Below are 23943 nucleotides of genomic sequence, written 5' to 3'. Positions count from 1 at the left end.
AGAGGGTGGAGAAAGACAGTCCTATAAACTGGGGAAGCAACAAACGAAACATTAACTTCAGATAAAAATAAAACAATTCAAGCAAACAGTACTTTAATGTTGCTCTTACCTTGTTGATAAGGATAACAATGAACAGCTCAGCAAAGCAAGGAGGCACCTACAGACAGAGGTTGACCGTTAAACAACATACTCAATGTGATGAAAGTAACATTGCTCTTGCCACCATCTTACCCTGAGCCAGTACGAGCAGCCATGACACCCAATGAACAGCACTGGTGAAGTGAGGAGGAAAGACTTGTGTGTGTAGCAGACAACCTGTAACCAATCAGAGCCTGATTAGACAACGATGGGCAGCTGGTGTAAACTCACCTGTATTGTCCGATTATTATTATTATTATTTTTCACTACGACTGCATTTACACACGCAGCCCAATTGGGTAGTTTTTCCCACTAAATCCTGCACACCCTGCTTCTCATCAGTACCAGAGTAGCTCACCCCTGGTTTAACCCCTCATTCAAATCAGTGATGTTCTGTTCTTACAAATTACTCTACTCCGAGTCATACACAGTATACCGCAATAGTTTCCTATGAGTTAGTGCTATCCGGAATCCTTGGGATGTCCCTACCCTAAACTCTTACCCCCTCAAACTCACTTCATATGTGTACAAAGTAGATTACCGGTCAAGAACTTCAAGACAAAGTGACACATTGTTTTGATAGCCTTTGTCTTACTGTTAACTTGTCATGTTTGATTATGAAATATTTAATGTAAGTAAAAAAACATTTTTTCTTGAACAGGAATATTCCCAGAAACACACCATCCCAGATTCCTTCAGAAGGTTAGTCGACATTTACTATTCTGGATCATCTGACTGTTCTCTGAGCATTATGACTGCTTATTGTTGTTCTGTTGGATCATCGCCATGCTGTCTCCCACACAGCTCCTCAAGGACTCCAGCTTCCTCTCTCCACTGCTGACCCGTCTGACCAACTACATGGTGTTCTCTAAAGGGTACTGTGTTCTCACATACGTTTCCTCCTACTGTACACATCTCTTGAATCTTTAACGTGGACACAGAAGGGACACATGAGCTCAAGCTAACAGCGTTGCAGCAAGGGGCTCAGTCATTTATCTTTTTTCATTGTGTATTTTGAATGATCTGCAGTGAAATACATTACCTTTACATGCACAGTCATACATCAATATTAAAGTTACAAGTTATGGCAGTAGGCAGATTATGCAATAGTCATGTAAACACTTTACTCTGTTTATCAAAATCTGACAACGTTCTGTGTTTATGAACGCCCAGAGCGCACTCTGGCACTCCAGATGGAATTTACGAACACACCCAAAGTGTCTATTTACGATGTGTTCGTAAATTCACTCAGAGTGCGCTCTGGGCGTTAGTAAATTCAGAGCATTGTCAGATTGTCCGTTAGTAAATTCAGAGCGTTTCGCTCTCTGAGTATTCAGAGCGCACACTGGACGCTCTGGCTGAGGAGTAGCGTTGATCCAAGCGTTCTGACCTCACAACGGCAGTCAAGCACCCAAGCCGTTGGCTAGATTGCTAGCTACTTCCAGACAAAAATGAGAACCTCACTCTGACCACTTTACTCGCCCTAGCAGAGCTGGTTTGGCTGTTTTCATGTTATCATGTTTCATGCAACAATTTAATTACGCCTTTTTTGCCGACATTTACTGGCACCGGCCATATTATTCTGCGCCCTGGCACTCAGACAAGAGCGCTCTGAAATCGAAGTAGATAGCTAGAGTGAATTTATGAACACACCCTTTGTGTTACATTTAACTGCCAGTGCCAAATAATGCACATTGAAAACTAACTTTATGCCTACCTGTGTTGATTTCCATCACATTAATATCACTTAGCTTAGGCAGGCTAGGAAACACGAGGGACTGATTTCAAGAGAGAATACTTCTGTAGAAAGAATGAGACAAGATAAATTCTTTCAAATCTGCTCCGGTGTATTAGCAACAACTCCTCACATTCGTGAGCTAACATGACTGTTTAGAGTAGGCATGTGCGGTGACTCCTGTATGACATAGGGTTAATCAAAAGGAACACTCAACAAGGGCTACATAGCGAACATAAATACAACTGTTTGTTATGTATTGACCATTAAATTGGCATATGCGATGCTGTGTATGTGAATTGACGCACTCTACTCTCGCACGCACATTTTGACGGCGCGTGTCTGTGGTTTCGGCTTCAGAAGTAGTTTTCACATACAAGCTTAAATATCAAATATGCTTCCCAAAAATAACGTGGTCGCGGTGGTAGAACGTTTATTTTGATTAGCGATTTTCTGCATTTGTCAGAGTGCCATCGGGTAACCTGATTCCAGACATGTCCATGTAAACATGATTATTAGAGAAATCGTTATTGCAAAGCATGTAAACGTTTGAATCTAATTATTATATTAATGACTATCCGTAATAACCGCATTAATGTGTGCATGTAACCGTAATGACATATTTACAGTAAGAACATCGTTGGCAAGTTCACTTGGCACAAATAGTACATTTCTAGTTATGTCCATTCAGCTAAATTATAAACCCCTCAACCATTTTTACTGTTTCAAAGATGAACACATTTTATTTAAATATTATGAAGGTATTTATATTCGCTGCAAAGCATAGCTGACGAAACAAACTGAATAAAAACATGGAGGATGACCTAACCAGCACTCAACTGTGTTTGAGTGAACATATTTCATGTACTGTAAAGATGTAGCATTTACCCTGTTTACTCTTGGTTTCATGTCAGGCTTGGGGACGTGTTTGGTCCTTACACCCAGCCCACAGACGCTGAGTTCTTGGACATGTGGACAGGGGTCCGCTTCAATGATGGGAACCTGGTCATGGACAGGTACAGTACCACTGTTCAGACCTCACTAGTTAAATACCTATACACACGGAATAGAGTAGTCACTAGACCGATCACTGACTCATTTCAAACTAACATGGCTAGTCAAATTTGGTGTTATTTGATACATTGTTATAGGTGAAAGAAATTGATTTCAAAAAATGATTTTAACCCAACCGAATTGCACTGAATAAATGTGCACATTTTCCATCTAAAGTCTAACTTACTGTATATAAACATAATTGTTTCCACCAGCATAGATTATGTTGTCAACCCTTGTACTTTTCATTTGATATCATTTATTAGCATGAAGCTAGTTTCCCATTTCTTCCTATACAGTGATGGATAAAAGTGATTGATCTGTGATTAATAGTGATGGTAATAAGATTGCATATCCCTTCTCCTAGTATCCTGCAGTTTATTAACCAGAGGGACGAGCACCGAGACAGATGGGTTGGTGCTCTCACCTCTACTTTCATCCCTGGTGAGTTCTGTCTAGTTGCTGAGCAAGGATTGAAACATCAATGTCCGGTTTATGTGAAGTTTGTTACACTAGAGTGTCTCAAGTTATGATTGAACCTTTGATAACTGAATGAAAACAAAAAATGATATATTCTCATAGATACTGTGTCTTCAGAAAGTATTCAAACCCCTTGACTTTTTCCACATTTTGTTGTTACAGCCTGAATTTAAAATGGATCACATTTAGATGTTGTGTCACTGATCTACATGCAATACCCCAATCCCTTTGTTATGACAAGCCTAAATAACGTAAAGAATAACAATGTGCCTAACAAGTCAGATAATAAGTTGCATGGACTAACTCTGTGTGCAATAATGGTGGTAACATGATTTTTGAGTGACTACCCCGTCTCTGTACACCACACACACAATTATCTATAAGGTTCCTCAGTCGAACAGTGAATTTCAAGCACAAATTCAACGACAAAGACCAGGGAGACATTGGAAAGCCTATTGGTAGATGAAGATTTTTATTTATTTTTAAAGCAGACTTTGATTACCCCTTTTGAGCATGGTGAAGTTATTAATCACACTTTGGATGGTGTATCAGGACACCCAGTCACTACTAAAAGTACAGATGTCCTTCGTAATTGGGTTGATGAACAGGAAGGAAACCGCTCAGGGATTTCAACATGAGGCCAATGGGGATTTTAAAACTAGTTAGAGTTTAATGGCTGTGATAGGTGAAAACTGAGTATGGCTCAAAAACACTGTAGTTACTCCACAATGCTAACCTAAATTACAGCATGAAAACAAGGAAGCCTGTTAAGAATAAAAAATATTTCAAAATGCATCCTGTTTGCAATAAGACACTAAAGTAATACTGCAAAAGATGTGGCAAAGAAATGAACTTTTTGTCCAGAATACAAAGCATTACTTTTGGGCTAAAGCCAACACATCACCGAGTACCACTCTTCATATTTTCAAGCATGGTGGTGTCTGCATATGCTTGTCATCGGCAAGGACAAGGGAGTTTTTTAGGATATGAAAAAAACAATGTAATAGAGCTATGCACAGGCAAAATCCTAGAGGAAAACCTGACTCAGTCTGCTTTCTAACAGACACTGGGAGACAAATCCACCTTTCAGCAGGACAATAAACTAAAACACAAGGCCAAATCTACACTGGAGTTACTTACCAAGATGACATTGAATGTTCCTGAGTGGCCTAGTTATAGTTTTGACTTAAATCGACTGGAAAATCTATGGCAAGACTTGAAAATGGCTGTCTAGCAATGATCAACATCGAACTTGACTGAGCTTGAAGAATTTTTAAAAGAATAATGGGCAAATATTGTATAATCCAGGTTTGCAAAGCTTTTAGACAGACCCAGAAAGACTCACAGCTGTAATCACTGCCAAAGGTGATCCTAGCATATATTGACTCAGGTGGTTGAATACCTTTCTTATCCAAATATATTACTGTTTATTTTCCATTACCACCCCACCACAGTATTTTGGATAGTTCGTTGACAAAAAAATGACCAACCTATTTTAATTGCATTATGAAACACAAGAAAAATGTGTAAATAGTCAAGGACTGTGAATCCTTTCTGAAGGTACTGTAATGATAGAAGGGCAATGGCAGGAAGTTTTAAGATAATGATGTCTGTCATTCATTCAACTCCACCACTGCTGTTCTGTTGATGTTTAAGATAATGATGTACTGTCTGTCATTCAACTCCATCACTGCTGTTCTGTTGATGTTTAAGATAATGATGTCTGTCATTCATTCAACTCCACCACTGCTGTTCTGTTGATGTTTAAGATAATGATGTCTGTCGTTCATTCAACTCCATCACTGCTGTTCTGTTGATGTTTAAGATAATGATGTACTGTCTGTCGTTCATTCAACTCCACCACTGCTGTTCTGTTGATGTTTAAGATAATGATGTCTGTCATTCATTCAACTCCACCACTGCTGTTCTGTTGATGTTTAAGATAATGATGTACTGTCTGTCATTCATTCAACTCCACCACTGCTGTTCTGTTGATGTTTAAGATAATGATGTCTGTCATTCATTCAACTCCACCACTGCTGTTCTGTTGATGTTTAAGATAATGATGTCTGTCATTCATTCAACTCCATCACTGCTGTTCTGTTGATGTTTAAGATAATGATGTACTGTCTGTCGTTCATTCAACTCCATCACTGCTGTTCTGTTGATGTTTAAGATAATGATGTCTGTCATTCATTCAACTCCACCACTGCTGTTCTGTTGATGTTTAAGATAATGATGTCTGTCATTCATTCAACTCCACCACTGCTGTTCTGTTGATGTTTAAGATAATGATGTACTGTCTGTCATTCATTCAACTCCACCACTGCTGTTCTGTTGATGTTTAAGATAATGATGTCTGTCATTCATTCAACTCCACCACTGCTGTTCTGTTGATGTTTAAGATAATGATGTCTGTCATTCATTCAACTCCACCACTGCTGTTCTGTTGATGTTTAAGATAATGATGTCTGTCATTCATTCAACTCCATCACTGCTGTTCTGTTGATGTTTAAGATAATGATGTCTGTCATTCATTCAACTCCATCACTGCTGTTCTGTTGATGTTTAAGATAATGATGTCTGTCATTCATTCAACTCCATCACTGCTGTTCTGTTGATGTTTAAGATAATGATGTCTGTCATTCATTCAACTCCATCACTGCTGTTCTGTTGATGTTTAAGATAATGATGTCTGTCATTCATTCAACTCCACCACTGCTGTTCTGTTGATGTTTAAGATAATGATGTCTGTCATTCATTCAACTCCATCACTGCTGTTCTGTTGATGTTTAAGATAATGATGTCTGTCATTCATTCAACTCCATCACTGCTGTTCTGTTGATGTTTAAGATAATGATGTCTGTCATTCATTCAACTCCATCACTGCTGTTCTGTTGATGTTTAAGATAATGATGTACTGTCTGTCATTCATTCAACTCCACCACTGCTGTTCTGTTGATGTTTAAGATAATGATGTACTGTCTGTCATTCATTCAAGTTCCAGTGGCATGTCTGTTAGTACACTTCTGAATGCCGTTGTACAGTGACTGTAAGCTGTAAAAGTCCCCTCTAGTTTATTCTGAGGTGACCAGCGAGTCAGTCAGTGAGTCTAAGCTACTTAGCGCAGACTAATACCTCCCAGGAGTTTATTAGCCCATCTGTGCCCCATTAAGGTTAGCTGGTAGTGGCGTGATCGGTGTGATCCACACCTCCCTCCCTACTACACATGGTCCCCATCCCCATAGAATCCTGTTCAACATCTATATATATATAATTTTTTAGAACAAGTTCATGGAATCCCACTCCTCCACGTGATCTCTCTACCTCCTTGTCTTTCAGTTCATATGATCTATGGACCCCTGGATCCAGTCAACCCTCACCCCCAATTCATCTTCCTTTACCAGTAAGTGCACCTCTTCCATACTCTTATCCAATTGACATGCATTGAGTTATTTAAGTGAGAGTTTCATTCACATGCACTGGATCATTGCCATTCACTTGCATTGGGTAGTTACATTGGTGAGTGTAGAAATATTCAATGAGTTTTGCTAGGGTTGAGCTTGCATGGTAAATGCGGTCTTTCCATATGAAGAGCTGTAGTATCATCTACAACCACATGATGGGGGTGTTTACGGTGAGTGTCTGAGGCACAATGTACTCCTGTCTGAAATCAGGGAAAAGGGGATAACTAGTCAGTTGTACTACTGAATGCATTCAACTGAAATAGGATCCAATGTTTCGTTGTCTAAAACGTGATATTACTTGAATACACTTTCTATGGTGTGTCGAGCCTTTATTTTGTAGTAAGGTACATAAGGTAGTACCTCTTCTCTTGTTGTTGGAGCACAAGCCTGTGCATTCCTTATAATGTCTGCAAAAATACCAGGAAGGGTATTCAAGCCCTACACACAGACAGAAAGTATATTGTAGAAGTATTTTTGGCCTCAAAGCTCAGTCCATAGGTTGTGTAGAATGTTAAATGCACTCTCTTTGTCAGAGCAGTTTTTCGTACTAACAGTAATTGTCACTGCCTGGCATCGCCATGGTCATGGGTTCAAATCCCATCCAATGTCGTTTTTAACATGAACCTCTCTTCAGATGTCTACCTTTTTAACAAGTGTTTCCTAGTTAGTGTGAAGGGGTCTGTGGTGCTGGTGGATGCTCCCTGCCTCACAAATGAGGTTGCTGGTTGGAATCCCAGTCCTGGCTCTGGATTGAAGAGGACCACCCTTCATCTCTGAGATGGGGAGCGAAGAGGACATGGTCCCTGTATTCAGAGATATAAATTCAGATGGCTATGTAATAATTCACCAGAAACACCATGGTTAAATATTGAAAAAATATATTGTTTAGTCTTTGCTTCTGCTTGCCTTGAATTCTACTCACTTCTCCCCTCTCGGTTGCTACCTTCCTCCACCACCATACTTGAACTGGTCCGTGTCAGTTGCTGGAGTTTCAGCTGGTCCGGTTTGATCATGTCTTTAGGACCCATCTGGATAGATCCTTCTTTTGACTCTCTCACCATTTGTCCAACCAACGCTTCGCACTGCTAATTACCACCCCAGGATATCTTACGCTCCCTGCCAAGTCTTTCCCCATGGACACTGAGAGGCAGACACCTTTCTCTTATGCCACCATCTTTCACTACGTCTTTGTCTCGAAAAAGCAGAAAACATGTTCTTTGTTCCGGTCGGTCTGTAGCCTTCTGACAGCCTCTGTGCCACAGGATATATTGAGGCTATAACCTTAGCTACAGGACCACTCTGGTTTTGAACCATTATCTTGCTCTGCAAGCCAGTGACAATTCCACTCAGCCACTGCAGGATTGAGATTGTTTTTAAATATATTTTTACTTCAAAGTTCAACATTCAATCCAACGCATCAGAGGGAAAAGACTTGAACCTTACTTGTGAATCAAGACAATGCACCACCATTGGCCTTGAGTTGTGGGGGATTTGTAGACTGATGTAAGGCACCACAATTATGCAGAACTAAAGTGAAGATTTGAACCCCCGTCTGACTCGATTGAAGGCGACTGACCAGAACGAGAAAGTGTAGGCTATATAGAAATGTCGCTCAAATTGAAAATCATTACAGAAAATGATTATCAGCCTAATGGCTCTGTAGTTAGATCTCACATTCCAGTGTTCGGAATTGTAAACAAGGCTGCATGTAATTTTGCTAAATGTGACTCCGTGCAGCCAATGGCAATGTGCGCTTTAGGTATAATGCTAGGAGACGCTTGTGTTTGACAGCGCTAATGCATTCCACCACTATGCAGATGTCGGCTAAACCGGAACTGATTGATTAGAGCCCCGAGACAAATGCTTCAATTCTGTATATACAGTAGTAGACAAAGTATTTGGGTTTCTGTATATCCCTCATCATTCATTTGGGTATTACAGAAAGCAAGTATTCCTTTTGTCCCTCCCAACCCAATGTTGTCATTGTCCTTCAGGAAACTGGTGCAGAGGTCTACTGTGTCGGTTCTAGATGAACACATCAGCCATTATCCCCAGCTGGAGGACCCAACTGGCTTCCTCAACGCCTACTTCAGCTTCATCAACGCCTTCTGAGCCAACTCACCAGCATTAGACAATCTCAACTTGACATCTGCGAGCATAACCTGGGTCATGTTCATTCGGGCTCACAACGGGAAGGTTAAAACATTTTTTGCAATAGGAAAACAGAAACACGCATTTCTTATTGGAGTTCAGCCCTGTTTGTGTTTTCTTCCATTTGGTGCCTAATGAACACACATTTTCACATCTCCCATTGTGGAAAAAGTTGTGAAGATTCAGCTCTGACTGGGTCGGTCGTGAACAAACACCCATAATTGAAAAACCTCCAACCTGGATGAGAACTGTGCACATTGAATCATAGCTGATATGACACACAGTCATCAAAGAGCCAAGCCAAGTTGGACAGATACTGTCTCCTGCTACTCGGTATAAATAAAATGACAGTATTGAATGGATCATCTACTGCTGTAGGGACATGGCTGATCTTTCATGCTTCCAGTAACATTTCCTAAGGTCATCTCATTTATGGGGTCCAATCTATTTGTTGTTTGACAAATTGATGGGTTACAACCAAATTACAAAGAAAATCATTTTGATATTTCTAGAAATAAAAGGAGTTTTCCATAAAGCTTATAACAATAATTCAGTATTTCCATGGTCAACATTTAATAGATTTGATAAAACGTGGGCCATTAATGACACTAGCCTGGTCCCAGATCTGTTTGTGTTGCCTTGCAAACACCTACGAATGATCATTGGAGTTGGTTATACAGCACAAACAGATCTGGGGCCAGTCTACAGAGATGAGTTGTGTTGAAGGGTGCCAGTAGTACACACACACGCCTCACCATAATGTATCCATCTCAGACTACCCAAAAACACAAGACACATTCCAACGACATAAAGCAGTGGAGGACATTGCAAAGAGAATATTGTGAAAGGGGGAAAAGTGGACAAAACGATCAGAATATGCCATTGTATTAACACAGCCTGTTGGTGAACAGGCCCCGCTGGCGCCCTCTAGCCCACGGAGGCTAGGATGATGTCAACAACAGTATCATCCGAGCTGCGGACCGTCACCTGCATAGTGACACCGTCAGCCAGGGCCAGGCGCGAGCGAACCAGCACGTCGTGACCCCCCCGGAACACACCTGGAGGAAGGGGAGGGACACAAACTGTCATTCATACCATGGGGGGGCTTGCTTCCATCACACTAGTGACAGGAAGTTGAACAAGCTGCCGTGTCAAGGTTAGAAACTGAACTTAACATATTTCCGGTGATAAAGCGTATAGAATGAGCCTACAATTCACTAAGAAAAACAATCATTCAAATCAAGATAGAATAAATAAATTAAACACCCACCGGCAAGGAAGAGGATGTGTGAGTTCTTGTTTTCTGGGACCTTGTCTGAACGCTCGCAGGGCTGCATGCCCAGGAAACTGATGATGTTACCAACAGCCTCTACAGAAACAAAGGGGAACAGCTCACAGAATGTACACTGTTTCAATGTTGGGGTGATAAATCCAAAGATCCCCATTGAAATAATTACCGTCTAACGTTCTGACAGAGGCCAGGGCGAACGTCTCCTCCTTCTCAAAGTCGTCTCCCACCTCGTCCCAGGCTGCGGCAAAGTTAGGCTTCAACACCTTCTGGATGTGGTCTGCTACAGTCACCTCCAAGTCTTCCAGCTGACATACACACGGGGGGAGTAGAGGAGAGCAGAGAAGGTAGAAAAGGGGGAGAAGAGAGAATTTAGGCAAATGATGGTAAACAAGATAATTATTTTGGGGATAAATGAGTTAAGATTGTAAAAATAGGTTTTATATTGAGCTCATACCACATATTCGTCATCGTAACCGTCGTCATCAGGCTCTCCTGTGTTGGGGTCGCAGTCTTTCACCAGGTACTTCAGAGTACAGCTGAACGTACAGGACACTGGAGAGCAGAGAACACATTTAATATGACAGACAGTGCAGATATTACATGACTACGCTAAGTGATGTAAATACGTGTCCTTAGTGTTTGAAGAAGGCCAGCAGATAAGTGTTTTTCTCTCTCAATGGAAAACCACGTTGTTAGGTGCTACATGATCCCCATTCAGATTCTTTAGTTCTGAGAAGGGTTTTAACAGAGTTACAACACTGATGTCACACTAAGCACTTCAGAGAGTTGCCCTCGTGAAAATGGCTCATTTCTCTCTCTCCCACACAGTCACACAGAGGTTGAATAAAAGTAACCTGCGGTGGGGTCATCTTCAGGCAGTCTGACCAGGCTGTAGCAGGAGCCAGGCTGGCTGTAGGGCAGGTTAGCAGCAGGGACGTAGTGGAGAACCTCGTAGGCCTCCGACGGCTCCATCTGAACCATAACCTGAAGGACAACAACCCAGTGAACTTCCATTTAATACATTTCTATACATTTAGTCCTGTGTCTTAATGTCAGTGTTGTAGATTTTAAATGTGAGGCACCAAAGACACTTTTCTGTTTAATGTCAATTGAATGGACAATAAAGCTTTAGAAAAATAATTGAATACGATTATGCTTTTCAAACTGCTCAAAGATATCTACAGTGTAAGGAGGGATTTGGTGTGATGCCACTGCAGCCATTTTGCACCCAACTAGACCTTCACACATTGACATCCAGCCCTAGTCCTAACTACTTTAATATCATAGCCGAATCCACCCCTAGTCCTAACAATATAGCTGAATCTTCAATATTATATTATAACTGAATCCACCCCTAGTCCTAACTACTACAATATTATAGCTGAATCCACCCCTAGTCCTAACTACTACAATATTATAGCTGAATCCAGCCCTAGTCCTAACTACTACAATATTATAGCTGAATCCACCCCTAGTCCTAACTACTACAATATTATAGCTGAATCCACCCCTAGTCCTAACTACTACAATATTATAGCTGAATCCACCCTAGTCATAACTACTACAATATTATAGCTGAATCCAGCCCTAGTCATAACTACTACAATATTATAGCTGAATCCAGTCCTAACTACTACAATATTATAGTCCCCTAAACTACTACAATATTATAGCTGAATCCAGCCCTAGTCCTAACTACTACAATATTATAGCTGAATCCACCCCTAGTCCTAACTACTACAATATTATAGCTGAATCCACCCCTAGTCATAACTACTACAATATTATAGCTGAATCCAGCCCTAGTCCTAACTACTACAATATTATAGCTGAATCCAGCCCTAGTCCTAACTACTACAATCCATGTAAAATACTGTGTGCTATAGTTTGGAAAATAAATGTGACTGGGTCCTTTTACTCCATAAATTCAGACCAAATGTTCTGTTTCCTTGTGATAACGCCATGTCTTGCCATGATAGTTTCAAGTAAGGTGACTGTACCCTGGTAGATGTCTTGGCGCGTCGGGCCTGGTTTCTCTGGAAGCTTGCTAGTGGCCACAGGAGCGAAGTCGGTCTTCTGCTCTGTGATGGGTGTGTTGGCCAGGGGAACCGACTTCATATCGAAGGGCTTCTCTGTGGGCTCCAGGGTGTACTGGTGGAGGGACTTCTCCAGACCGGGGACAGACACCGACAGACCTGATGGGAGGAGACAGACGGTTCAATAAAGGAAATACATTTATTCATTTTGAGGTTCCATGGAGAAAAATTTATTCTCTGCACGTGTCAATTCACTGAGAGAGTTTGAGTGACCAGTCAAAGAACACAACCTTACTTCCTGAATTGGACCAGATATGTCCACACACACACACACACTAGTGCTCTCAAGTTCAGACTAGGAGCGCAGTGTGTTCTCACCGTTGAAAATGTAGGCAGCGTTGAGGGCTTTCTGCTTCTGCTGCAGCACGTTCATGTAGAAGGTGGCCCTGTCCCTCACCTCGTCATCACTGTCCATCATACACCTAGAAACACACACCATACGTCACCCTTCAGAGTGGTAACCACACAGGGAATGGATCGTTATGACAGGGAGCCAGTGAAAGGCTGTCTCTACCTCTGCATCAGGACTAACACACTGGGGAGAAGGTCATCATTCTGGGCTCCAAACTTAGCCAGAGCACTGACCGCAGCTACAGGGACGAGAAAGGAGCTTAGTTATTACACAATGTGTACAAACAACAACGTGGTAACTCACATTAGTTTAAACCTTCATGAGTAACCAGACGCAAATGAAAAAAGCCAGACGCAAATACCATTTGTCTTCATATTAGTGAATTGAGCCTTTCATGGTTGGTGATGTCACCAGTTAATGGAGCCAATCCCAACAGACACACACACAACTCTGTCTTTCAAACACACATGCTATTGACAACTCCAGGCCAGCAGGGGTTCACACACACACTCCCCCGTTTCTCACCGGCTCTGACGGCCTCGCTCTCCAGCACCACGCGGTTGAAGATGAAGCGGATGTACTTGGATGGCGAGGGCGTGCGCGGGCCCTCCTTGCCCAGCAGGTGAAGGATCTTGGTGGCCAGCACCGTGTGCTCACAGTCCTCGATGAACTCACACAGGTGGGCCAGCCCCGTCTCCTTGCTCTCTGGGTTCTCCTCGATGATGCTGATGATGCAGTCCACGATGGCCCGCTTGTACTCAAAGCCACCCTGAGAGGAGAGGCATCATTTAAAGAATTTGTGTTTCAGGGACAGTCGTAAATTAAATCAGAAAACTGAGTGGTCATATCAATGTAAATGTGCCAGAGTTGGCCAAAGAGCTGTTTGTCTGTAGTCCAGATGGTTTCATGTCAGTGAGAAGGACATAAATGTGCTTCAATAGGTTCTCTTGTCCCTGAAAAAAGACAGGCTGCTCAGTGGGTGTTCCACTCACGTCGTCTCGGAGCATGTTGGACAGGAAGTTCATCATGACGCTGTGCTTTCTGGGATACTTCTGACACAGGGCACTGATGGCCTGCACAACCACCACCTGAAACACACTCAGCAGTCAGAGGATAGAACTTCACTTTGGTGAAATAATACCCCATTTGGAATAATGTTATAGGCAATAGTATAACTATATACTTTTTTTTGGGGGGGGGTTACATATTGAGTGTTTTCTAATTGATTATCCAACTATTTCAATTCCTAAATGATTCAACTAGAGTATTGTAGAGGGGAAAAACAAGAGCATATCATTGAGGAGAAAGTACACATGAAACTAAAACACATCCTCCTCCTCACCTTGAACTCGTCAGAGATCTCAGAGACGAAGGAGGAGATCTGTTTCATGAGGCGGTCCACACTGCTCTCGCTGCCTGTCTTCAGCAGCGTGGTGATGGCCAGCGTGGCGATGCTGCGGTTCGAGTCCGTGATCAGGTTCTCCAGGTCCAGGTTGCACGCAGTCACCGCCGACGGGTGCTTCATCGCCACCTGGTGGACAAACGGGGGAATGCGGATGTAAATACAGTATACTCTATGTAAAACACAGGTAACTCAGAGTAATGAAGAGCATGGAGAAGTGGAGACCCACCTTGTTGAGGGTCCTGACAGCTGCGTATCTCAGGGCTGCTTTGGGAGAGCTGCAGAACAGCTGCAGGACTGGAGAGAAACACATTGACAGTCAAATGGTAAAACCAGAGGTACTAGGTTGATAGGATACTACAACCTCTCATTTCTATTTCTACAGGTAGGTACCTACATGTGGACACCAGAAAGTAAGATGTATTTACCAAACTGGCTGTAATTACAGAGACTCACCAGAGACAGCGGGGGCCAGCTCTCTGGCAGTACAGTTGGGCATGTGGACTATGGCCGAGGCTGCCTCGTACACCACCATCTCATGCTTGTTCCTCAGACAGCTCTCAATGAAGTCAAACAGGGGACTGTCATGTCTGCAAACAGAAAATAGCCAACCATTTGTAATACAATGCCACACACGCGACAAAAATATACCAATATGTTTATAAAGTTAAATTTGACAGTGTGCATTCTGTGTCCTCCGCTGTCATGTGTATGACTGACAGTTGTGGCTGCTTTGTGTGATATATTGTTGTCTCTACCTTCTTGCCCTTTGGGCTGTTGTCTGAGCCCAATAATGTTGGCACCATGTTTTGTGCTGCTACCATGTTGTGTTGCATCTGTACCATGCTGTGTTGTCATGTGTTGCTGCCTTGCTAAGTTGTCTTAGGTCTCTCTTTATGTAGTGTTGTCTCTTGTGGTGATGTGTGATGAGTGTTTTGTCCTATATTTATATTGTATTTATTTGATTTGTTTTAACCCCAGGCCCCGTCCCTGCAGGAGGCCTTTTGCCTTTTGGTAGGCAGTCATTGAAAATAAGAATTTGTTCATAACTGACTTTCCTAGTTAAATAAATAAAAATAAAAAATGCATGATTTCACTATACAGATCACTTCCCCCTGGTGATGAATAAAAACTATACATATCAATGAAAGGGAATACTAGACACCAACCCACTGTTGACAGACTAGAAAACCCATTCAAGTAAACAGTCCATGACAGTGTTTATCTACCCTGCCTCGATCTGCGTGGCAGTGCTTCCACGGTGCCATCTACCCTGCCTCGATCTGCGTGGCAGTGCTTCCACGGTGCCATCTACCCTGCCTACGTCTGCGTGGCAGTGCTTCCACGGTGCCATCTACCCTGCCTACGTCTGCGTGGCAGTGCTTCCACGGTGCCATCTACCCTGCCTCGTCTCTACCCTGCCTATGTCTGGGTGGCAGTGCTTCCACGCCTATGTCTGGGTGGCAGTGCTTCCACGGTGCCATCTACCCTGCCTACGTCTGGGTCTACCCTGCCTACGCAGTGCTTCCCACGGTGCCATCTACCCTGCCTATGTCTGCGTGGCAGTGCTTCCACGGTGCCATCTACCCTGCCTATGTCTGCGTGGCAGTGCTTCCACGGTGCCACCCTGCCTTCCACGGTGCCATCTACCCTGCCTGCCATCTACCCTGCCTGGGTGCCATCTACCCTGCCTACGTCTGGGTGACAGTGCTTCCACGGTGCCATCAGTGCCTACGTCTGCGTGGCAGTGCGGTGCCATCTACCCTGCCATCTACCCTGCCTCTGGGTGACAGTGCCATCTACCCTGCCTACGTCTGGGTGACCACGGTGCCATCTACCCTGCCTGGGTGACGTGTCTGCGTGTGACAGTGGTTCCACGGTGCCATCTACCCTGCCGTCTGGGTGACAGTGCTGGGCCATGACAGTGCTTCCACGGTGCCATCTACCCTGCCGGTACGGTTCTGGGGGTGACAGTGCTGCCACGGTGCCATATACCCTGCCTGGGTCTGCTGCACGTGACAGTGCTGCCACGGTGCCATCTACCCTGCCTACGTGCGGTGCCATCTACCCTGTGTGCTGCCACGGTGCCATCTACCCTGCCTACGTCTGGTGACAGTGCTTCCCTACGGTGCCATCTATACCCTGCCTACGTCTGGGTGACAGTGCTGCCACGGTGCCATCTACCCTGTCTGGGTGACAGTGCTTCCACGGTGCCATCTACCCTGCCTACGTCTGGGTGACAGTGCTGCCACGGTGCCATCTACCCTGCCTACGTCTGGGTGACAGTGCTGCCACGGTGCCATCTACCCTGCCTCTGGGTGACAGTGCTTCCACGTCTGCCTACGTCTGGTGACAGTGCTTCCACGGTGCCATCTACCCTGCCTACGTCTGGGTGACAGTGCTTCCACGGTGCCATCTACCCTGCCTATGTCTGGGTGACAGTGCTGCCACGGTGCCATCTACCCTGCCTACGTCTGCTGCCACGTGACAGTGCAGTGCTGACAGTGCTTCCACGGTGCCATCTACCCTGCCTATGTCTGGGTGACAGTGCTTCCACGGTGCCATCTACCCTGCCTACGTCTGGGTGACAGTGCTTCCACGGTGCCATCTACCCTGCCTACGTCTGGGTGACAGTGCTGCCACAGTGCTGACAGTGCTTCCACGGTGCCACGGTGCCATCTACCCTGCCTGACGTCTGGGTGACAGTGCTGCCACGGTGCCATCTACCCTGCCTACGTCTGGGTGACAGTGCTGCCACGGTGCCATCTACCCTGTCTCTGGGTGACGTCTGCGTGAGTGGTTCCACGGTGCCATCTACCCCTGCCTGCCACGCCTCTGGGTGACAGTGCTTCCACGGTGCCATCTACCCTGCCTATGTCTGGGTGACAGTGCTTCCACGGTGCCATATACCCTGCCTATGTCTGGGTGACAGTGCTTCCACGGTGCCATCTACCCTGCCTACGTCTGGGTGACAGTGCTGCCACGGTGCCATCTACCCTGCCTACGTCTGGGTGACAGTGCTGCCATCTACCCTGCCTACGTCTGGGTGACAGTGCTTCCACGGTGCCATCTACCCTGCCTACGTCTGGGTGACAGTGCTGCCACGGTGCCATCTACCCTGCCTCGTCTGGGTGACGTGCTGCCCATGCCATCTACCCTACCCTGCCTACGTCTGGGTGACAGTGCTTCCACGGTGCCATCTACCCTGCCTACGTCTGGGTGACAGTGCTGCCACGGTGCCATCTACCCTGCCTACGTCAGTGCTGCCACGGTGCCATCTACCCTGCCTACGTCTGGGTGACAGTGCTTCCACGGTGCCATCTACCCTGCCGTCTGCAGTGCTTCCACGGTGCCATCTACCCTGCCTACCTATGTCTGGGTGACAGTGCTGCCACGGTGCCATCTACCCTGCCTATGTCTGGGTGACAGTGCTGCCACGGTGCCATCTACCCTGCCTACGTCTGCGTGACAGTGCTTCCACGGTGCCATCTACCCTGCTGCATGCTTCCACGGTGCCATCTACCCTGCATACGTCTGCGTCGACAGTGCCATCTACCCTGCCTATGTCTGGGTGACAGTGCTTCCACGGTGCCATATACCCTGCCTATGTCTGGGTGACAGTGCTTCCACGGTGCCATCTACCCTGCCTATGTCTGGGTGACAGTGCTGCCACGGTGCCATCTACCCTGCCTATGTCTGGGTGACAGTGCTGCCACGGTGCCATCTACCCTGCCTACGTCTGGGTGACAGTGCTGCCACGGTGCCATCTACCCTGCCTTCTGACAGTGCTGCCACGGTGCCATCTACCCTGCCTACGTCTGGGTGACAGTGCTGCCACGGTGCCATCTACCCTGCCTACGTCTGGGTGACAGTGCTGCCACGGTGCCATCTACCCTGCCTACGTCTGCGTGACAGTGCTTCCACGGTGCCATCTACCCTGCCTACGTCTGGGTGACAGTGCTGCCACGGTGCCATCTACCCTGCCTACGTCTGCGTGAGTGGTTCCACGGTGCCATCTACCCTGCCTACGTCTGGGTGACAGTGCTTCCACGGTGCCATCTACCCTGCCTACGTCTGGGTGACAGTGCTTCCACGGTGCCATCTACCCTGCCTACGTCTGGGTGACAGTGCTTCCACGGTGCCATCTACCCTGCCTACGTCTGCGTGAGTGGTTCCACGGTGCCATCTACCCTGCCTACGTCTGGGTGACAGTGCTTCCACGGTGCCATCTACCCTGCCTACGTCTGGGTGACAGTGCTTCCACGGTGCCATCTACCCTGCCTACGTCTGGGTGACAGTGCTTCCACGGTGCCATCTACCCTGCCTACGTCTGGGTGACAGTGCTTCCACGGTGCCATCTACCCTGCCTACGTCTGCGTGAGTGGTTCCACGGTGCCATCTACCCTGCCTACGTCTGCGTGAGTGGTTCCACGGTGCCATCTACCCTGCCTACGTCTGCGTGAGTGGTTCCACTGTGCCATCTACCCTGCCTACGTCTGCGTGAGTGGTTCCACGGTGCAATCTACCCTGCCTACGTCTGCGTGGCAGTGGTTCCACGGTGCCATCTACCCTGCCTACGTCTGGGTGACAGTGCTTCCACGGTGCCATCTACCCTGCCTACGTCTGGGTGACAGTGCTGCCACGGTGCCATCTACCCTGCCTACGTCTGGGTGACAGTGCTGCCACGGTGCCATCTACCCTGCCTACGTCTGCGTGACAGTGCTTCCACGGTGCCATCTACCCTGCCTACGTCTGCGTCGACAGTGCTTCCACAGTGCCATCTACCCTGCCTATGTCTGGGTGACAGTGCTTCCACGGTGCCATATACCCTGCCTATGTCTGGGTGACAGTGCTTCCACGGTGCCATATACCCTGCCTATGTCTGGGTGACAGTGCTTCCACGGTGCCATCTACCCTGCCTACGTCTGGGTGACAGTGCTGCCACGGTGCCATCTACCCTGCCTACGTCTGGGTGACAGTGCTGCCACGGTGCCATCTACCCTGCCTATGTCTGCGTGAGTGGTTCCACGGTGCCATCTACCCTGCTTACGTCTGGGTGACAGTGCTTCCACGGTGCCATCTACCCTGCCTACGTCTGGGTGACAGTGCTTCCACGGTGCCATCTACCCTGCCTACGTCTGGGTGACAGTGCTTCCACGGTGCCATCTACCCTGCCTACGTCTGGGTGACAGTGCTTCCACGGTGCCATCTACCCTGCCTACGTCTGCGTGAGTGGTTCCACGGTGCCATCTACCCTGCCTACGTCTGCGTGAGTGGTTCCACGGTGCCATCTACTCTGCCTACGTCTGCGTGAGTGGTTCCACGGTGCCATCTACCCTGCCTACGTCTGCGTGAGTGGTTCCACTGTGCCATCTACCCTGCCTACGTCTGCGTGAGTGGTTCCACGGTGCAATCTACCCTGCCTACGTCTGCGTGGCAGTGGTTCCACGGTGCCATCTACCCTGCCTATGTCTGGGTGACAGTGGTTCCACGGTGCCATCTACCCTGCCTACGTCTGCGTGGCAGTGGTTCCACGGTGCCACCTACCCTGCCTACGTCTGCGTGACCGTGGTTCCACGGTGCCACCTACCCTGCCTACGTCTGCGTGACCGTGCTTCCACGGTGCCATCTACCCTGCCTACGTCTGGGTGGCAGTGGTTCCATTAGAGGTCGACCGATTAATTAGGGCCGATTTCAAGTTTTCGTAACAATCTGTATTTTTGGTCACCGATTTGCCGATTATTATTATTATTTTTTACACCTTTATTTAACTAGGCAAGTCAGTTAAGAACACATTCTTATTTTCAATGACGGCCTAGGAACAGGGGGTTAACTGCCTTGTTCGGGGGCAGAACGACAGATTTGTACCATGTCAGCTCGGGGATTCGTTTTTGAAACCTTCCGGTTACTAGTTGCACTCCACTGACTACCCGTTACACGAGGCCCGCAAGAAGCCAAGGTAAGTTCCTAGCTAGCATTAAACTTATCTTATAAAAAAAACAATAAATCTTAACATAATCACTAGTTAACTACACATGGTTGACAATATTACTAGTTTATCTAGCATGTCCTGTGTTGCATATAATCAATGCAGTGCCTGTTAATTTCTCATTGAATCACAGCCTACTTCAACAAACGGGTGACAAGCGCATTTGTGAAAAAAGCACTGTCGTTGCACCAATGTACCATAAACATCAAGGCCTTTCTTCAAAATAAACACACAACTATAGATTTTTAGACCTGCACATTTAGTTAATGTTGCCTGCTAACATGAATTTCTTATAACTAGGGAAATTGTGTCATTTCTCTTACGTTCCGTGCAAGCAGTCAGGGTATATGCAACAGTTTGGGCCCCTGGCTCGTTGCAAACTAATTAGCCAGAAATGTACATAATTATGACATAACATTGAAGTTTGTACAATATAACAGCAATATTTAGACTTAGGGATGCCATCCGTTAGATAAAATACGGAACAGTTCCGTATTTCACTGAAAGAATAAAGGTTTTGTTTTCGAAATTATAGTTTCCGGATTCGACCATATTAATGACCTAAGGCTCATATTTCTGTCTGTTATAATTAAGTCTATGATTTGATAGAGCAGTCTGACTGAGCGATGGTAGGCACCAGCAGGCTTGTAAGCATTCATTCAAACAGCACTTTCGTGCATTTTGCCAGCAGCTCTTCGCTGTGCTTCAAGCATTGAGCTGTTTATGACTTTAAGCCTATCAACTACCGAGGTTAGGCTGGTGTAACCGATGTGAAATGGCGAGCTAGTTAACGGGGTGCGCGCAAATAGCGTTTCAAACATCACTCGCTCTGATACTTGGAGTAGTTGTTCCCCTTGCTCTGCATAGGTAACGCTGCTTCGAGGGTGGCTGTTGTCGATATGTTCCTGGTTTGAGCCCAGGTAGGAGCGAGGAGAGGGACGGAATCTATACTGTTACACTGGCAGTACTAAAGTGCCTATAAGAACATCCAATAGTCAAAGGTATATATACAAATCGTATAGAGAGAAATAGTCCTATAATTCCTATAATAACTACAACCTAAAACTTCTTACCTGGGAATATTGAAGACCCATGTTAAAAGGAACCACCAGCTTTCATATGTTCTCATATTCTGAGCAAGGAACCTAAACGTTTGCTTTTTTACATGGCACATATTGCACTTTTACTTTCTTGCATTATTTAAACCAAATTGACCATGTTTCATTATTTATTTGAGGCTAAATTGATTTTATTGATGTATTATATTAAGTTAAAATAAGTGTTCATTCAGTATTGTTGTACTTGTCATTATTACAAATAAAATAAATATATATATATATATATACGATTAAATCGGTATCGATGTTGAAAAATCATAATCGGTCGACCTCCATCTTCCATGGTTCTACCTACCCTGCCTCGGTCTCCTCCAACAGCTTGCTGGCGATGCGGATGAGCATGCAGTAGGCAAAGGGGGACTTGAGGCCAGACTTGGTGAACTTGTTGAGCATCTTGGATACGGCCAGTCGGTCATTCTTCCTCAGGTGGTACAGCAGGCCCAGGGCGTGGTACTGGGGGGGAATCACAGAGAGGTCACAGTGGAAGTGATTCTCTTTCAACTTATCCATGTTGTGTTCATTAGGGAACAACATACCAAAACCTTTTTCAGTGTATTTCATATTAAATGAGTGAAGATAACAGTAAAACATAAGTTATTTCTTCAGCTTGGTGCCTAATGAACATGTTATCAACAGAATGTGTGTAACCCACCTGGACCATGATGTTGTCACTGGAAGCTGCCTCCTGTGCCTCGTTCACCCAGCGCTTAACCACGTCGTAGCTCATCTTAACCATGTGCTACAGACACACAGAAACCACAAAATACATTACCCACAAAGCAATGGGAGTACATACAAATGGCACAGTCACCTTGAGACATCCAGGCACCGTGTGGCTAATTTCTTACCAGAGATGAGACCAGGGCAGAGCTGGACACACTGGGCACTTTGTCAACGATGGCCTGTTTCATGTATCTCTCAATGGCCTGCAGCATGGTGGTCTGTGGGACAGAGTGACAAAGTAGGGCTTGTGTTTATTGACCAAAAGCATAGGTTTAGTCCAATAACACAATGCAAGCTGGATGTAAAAAATAAAATACTGTTCAGCTATCAGAATGGAAACAAAAAGATAACACAGCCTAATAAAAAGCTTGGAGAGAAATAGAGAGGGAGAGACACAAAGACAGAGGGAGAGAGACCGAGAGAGACTGACATCCGTGATCCTGCAGAGAGCTCTGATGGCAGGTCCTCTGTACACATCCTCCTTGCCAGTCATGTCCTTGGTCAGGCTGCTGGTGACAATGATGACATCCTCAGAGATGTTGGCCATCTCCTTGATGGTCAGGTAGCACATCCTTCTCAGGGTTTGCTGGAGGAACACAGAGACATTTTCAAAAAGCAGATAATGCTATACAAAAACACTATGCGCCACATCTCTACAATAGGTCAATTACAACACTACTCATTGAATACTAATTTAATGGCACTAGTTGGACCTGTTTGAGGTTAGTTTGTGAGTTTATGTCGTCGTGTACTGTATATTTTCGGTATGTTCTGTCAATAATGTTGTTTACTTGTATGATCAGCAATAATTTAACTAAACCCAAAGCAATAACTTATTCTCACATCATTGGACTGGAAGAGCCTGGTCATTGCGAAGAAGGCCTCGGTCGCCTCCATAGTTCCAAAGTGCTCCCCCTAGACAGAACATAAAAGCATCTTCTGTTAATATCAAAGGGTATACGTGCAAAACAATTGGTTTGCATGTTATGGGTTTGTTTCTCACCTGGTTGAGTAGGTAAATGATCTTGGTGAGGATGTGGAGACATCTTCTGGGGTTGATCGGAGTCTCGTTGAAGATGCGAGCCTCTTGCAACACTGCACTCTTTTCAAGATGCTGGAAAGGGTTAGAGCCACTTCCTAATTGTTGCCGTGAAGAAAAAAACAGCCACATTAAGACAAAATTTGATTATATTGGAACTATAAAGACTAACTAGGTAGTTTGCTTACTATGCGTCATTACTATATCGTGTTGAATGTGAATTTCGTAAATAGATAACTTAGGTAGTAGCTTAAACCTCGTCTAATTATGGTCAACAAGCTTGAGCGAGCAAGACGACATTGACAGTTTTTAAATTAACAAAATTAGCGAGCTAACTACCAGTATACGGTACATCGATAGACACATGTAGCTAACTAGATATTTAATCTCTTATCATATTTTACACGGCACAGACAAAGAAGAATAAGTGCATTTTTTACTAGGCACAGTTAACGTAGTCTTCTAACCAACTAACGTTAGTTTAGCTAGTTTGCAAGCTAATTTGACAGATAAAGACGCTTTAAGCTAGCTACCAAGCAATTGACATATCTGCTCAACAAGAGACATGTAGCTAGTGTGGTCAACAAAGACAGACGTCTATTTGACAACACAAATATCCACTAAACGAATACCAACTTAGTGTAGTTAACGTTACCTAGCTGGAATGCTAGCTACTAGCTAGCTAACGTCAGTGGTAACTAGTTGGCAAAAAAAACGTTACCTATTTCCAAGCAGCTATATTGACTTCTTTACACTTAATTTATCTTACCAGACTCTTCGTCCTTCTTGTCAAATTTCTTTATCATTGTTACGGAATGTTTGTGGATCAGTGTGGTTGGTGTACAGCCTCACAACAGACGACTAGTCACTTCCACGTCGCCAAATGCAACCTTCCTGTCTGTGTCCATG

The 23943-nt window shown here is 45.2% G+C and overlaps 2 protein-coding genes across 6 annotated transcripts in view; one reads left to right on the top strand and one right to left on the bottom strand.

Moving 5' to 3' along the window:
* Positions 1-11455, top strand: part of mest (mesoderm specific transcript) — a 21459-nt gene extending 10004 nt beyond the window's left edge. For 3 of the 5 annotated variants that reach the window (XM_065021486.1, XM_065021485.1, XM_065021487.1), the window contains exons 7-12: positions 800-840; positions 943-1013; positions 2788-2889; positions 3294-3370; positions 6749-6812; positions 8868-11455. In XM_065021486.1, the coding sequence (XP_064877558.1) occupies positions 800-840; positions 943-1013; positions 2788-2889; positions 3294-3370; positions 6749-6812; positions 8868-8985 (473 nt within the window). In that variant the 3' untranslated portion in view covers positions 8986-11455. Of the gene's footprint in view, positions 1-799; positions 841-942; positions 1014-2787; positions 2890-3293; positions 3371-6748; positions 6813-7537; positions 8239-8867 lie in introns of those variants that run through there. The other 2 variants (XM_065021488.1, XM_065021489.1) reach the window with 2 other exon arrangements.
* Positions 9574-23943, bottom strand: copg2 (COPI coat complex subunit gamma 2). The gene is given in 21 exon segments (XM_065021492.1): positions 9574-10082; positions 10295-10393; positions 10482-10620; positions 10770-10867; positions 11170-11322; positions 12168-12307; positions 12309-12510; positions 12730-12833; positions 12926-13001; positions 13289-13532; positions 13756-13851; positions 14106-14294; positions 14395-14462; positions 14622-14755; positions 21568-21725; positions 21925-22011; positions 22121-22213; positions 22426-22581; positions 22839-22910; positions 22999-23132; positions 23804-23943. Coding segments are annotated over 21 exon segments (2610 nt in total). The 5' UTR covers positions 23841-23943; the 3' UTR covers positions 9574-9951.

The sequence above is a fragment of the Oncorhynchus nerka genome, linkage group LG8 (assembly GCF_034236695.1).
Source record: "Oncorhynchus nerka isolate Pitt River linkage group LG8, Oner_Uvic_2.0, whole genome shotgun sequence".
Classification (NCBI taxonomy): Eukaryota; Metazoa; Chordata; class Actinopteri; order Salmoniformes; family Salmonidae; genus Oncorhynchus; species Oncorhynchus nerka.
This window is presented reverse-complemented; position numbering and strand designations above follow the sequence as displayed.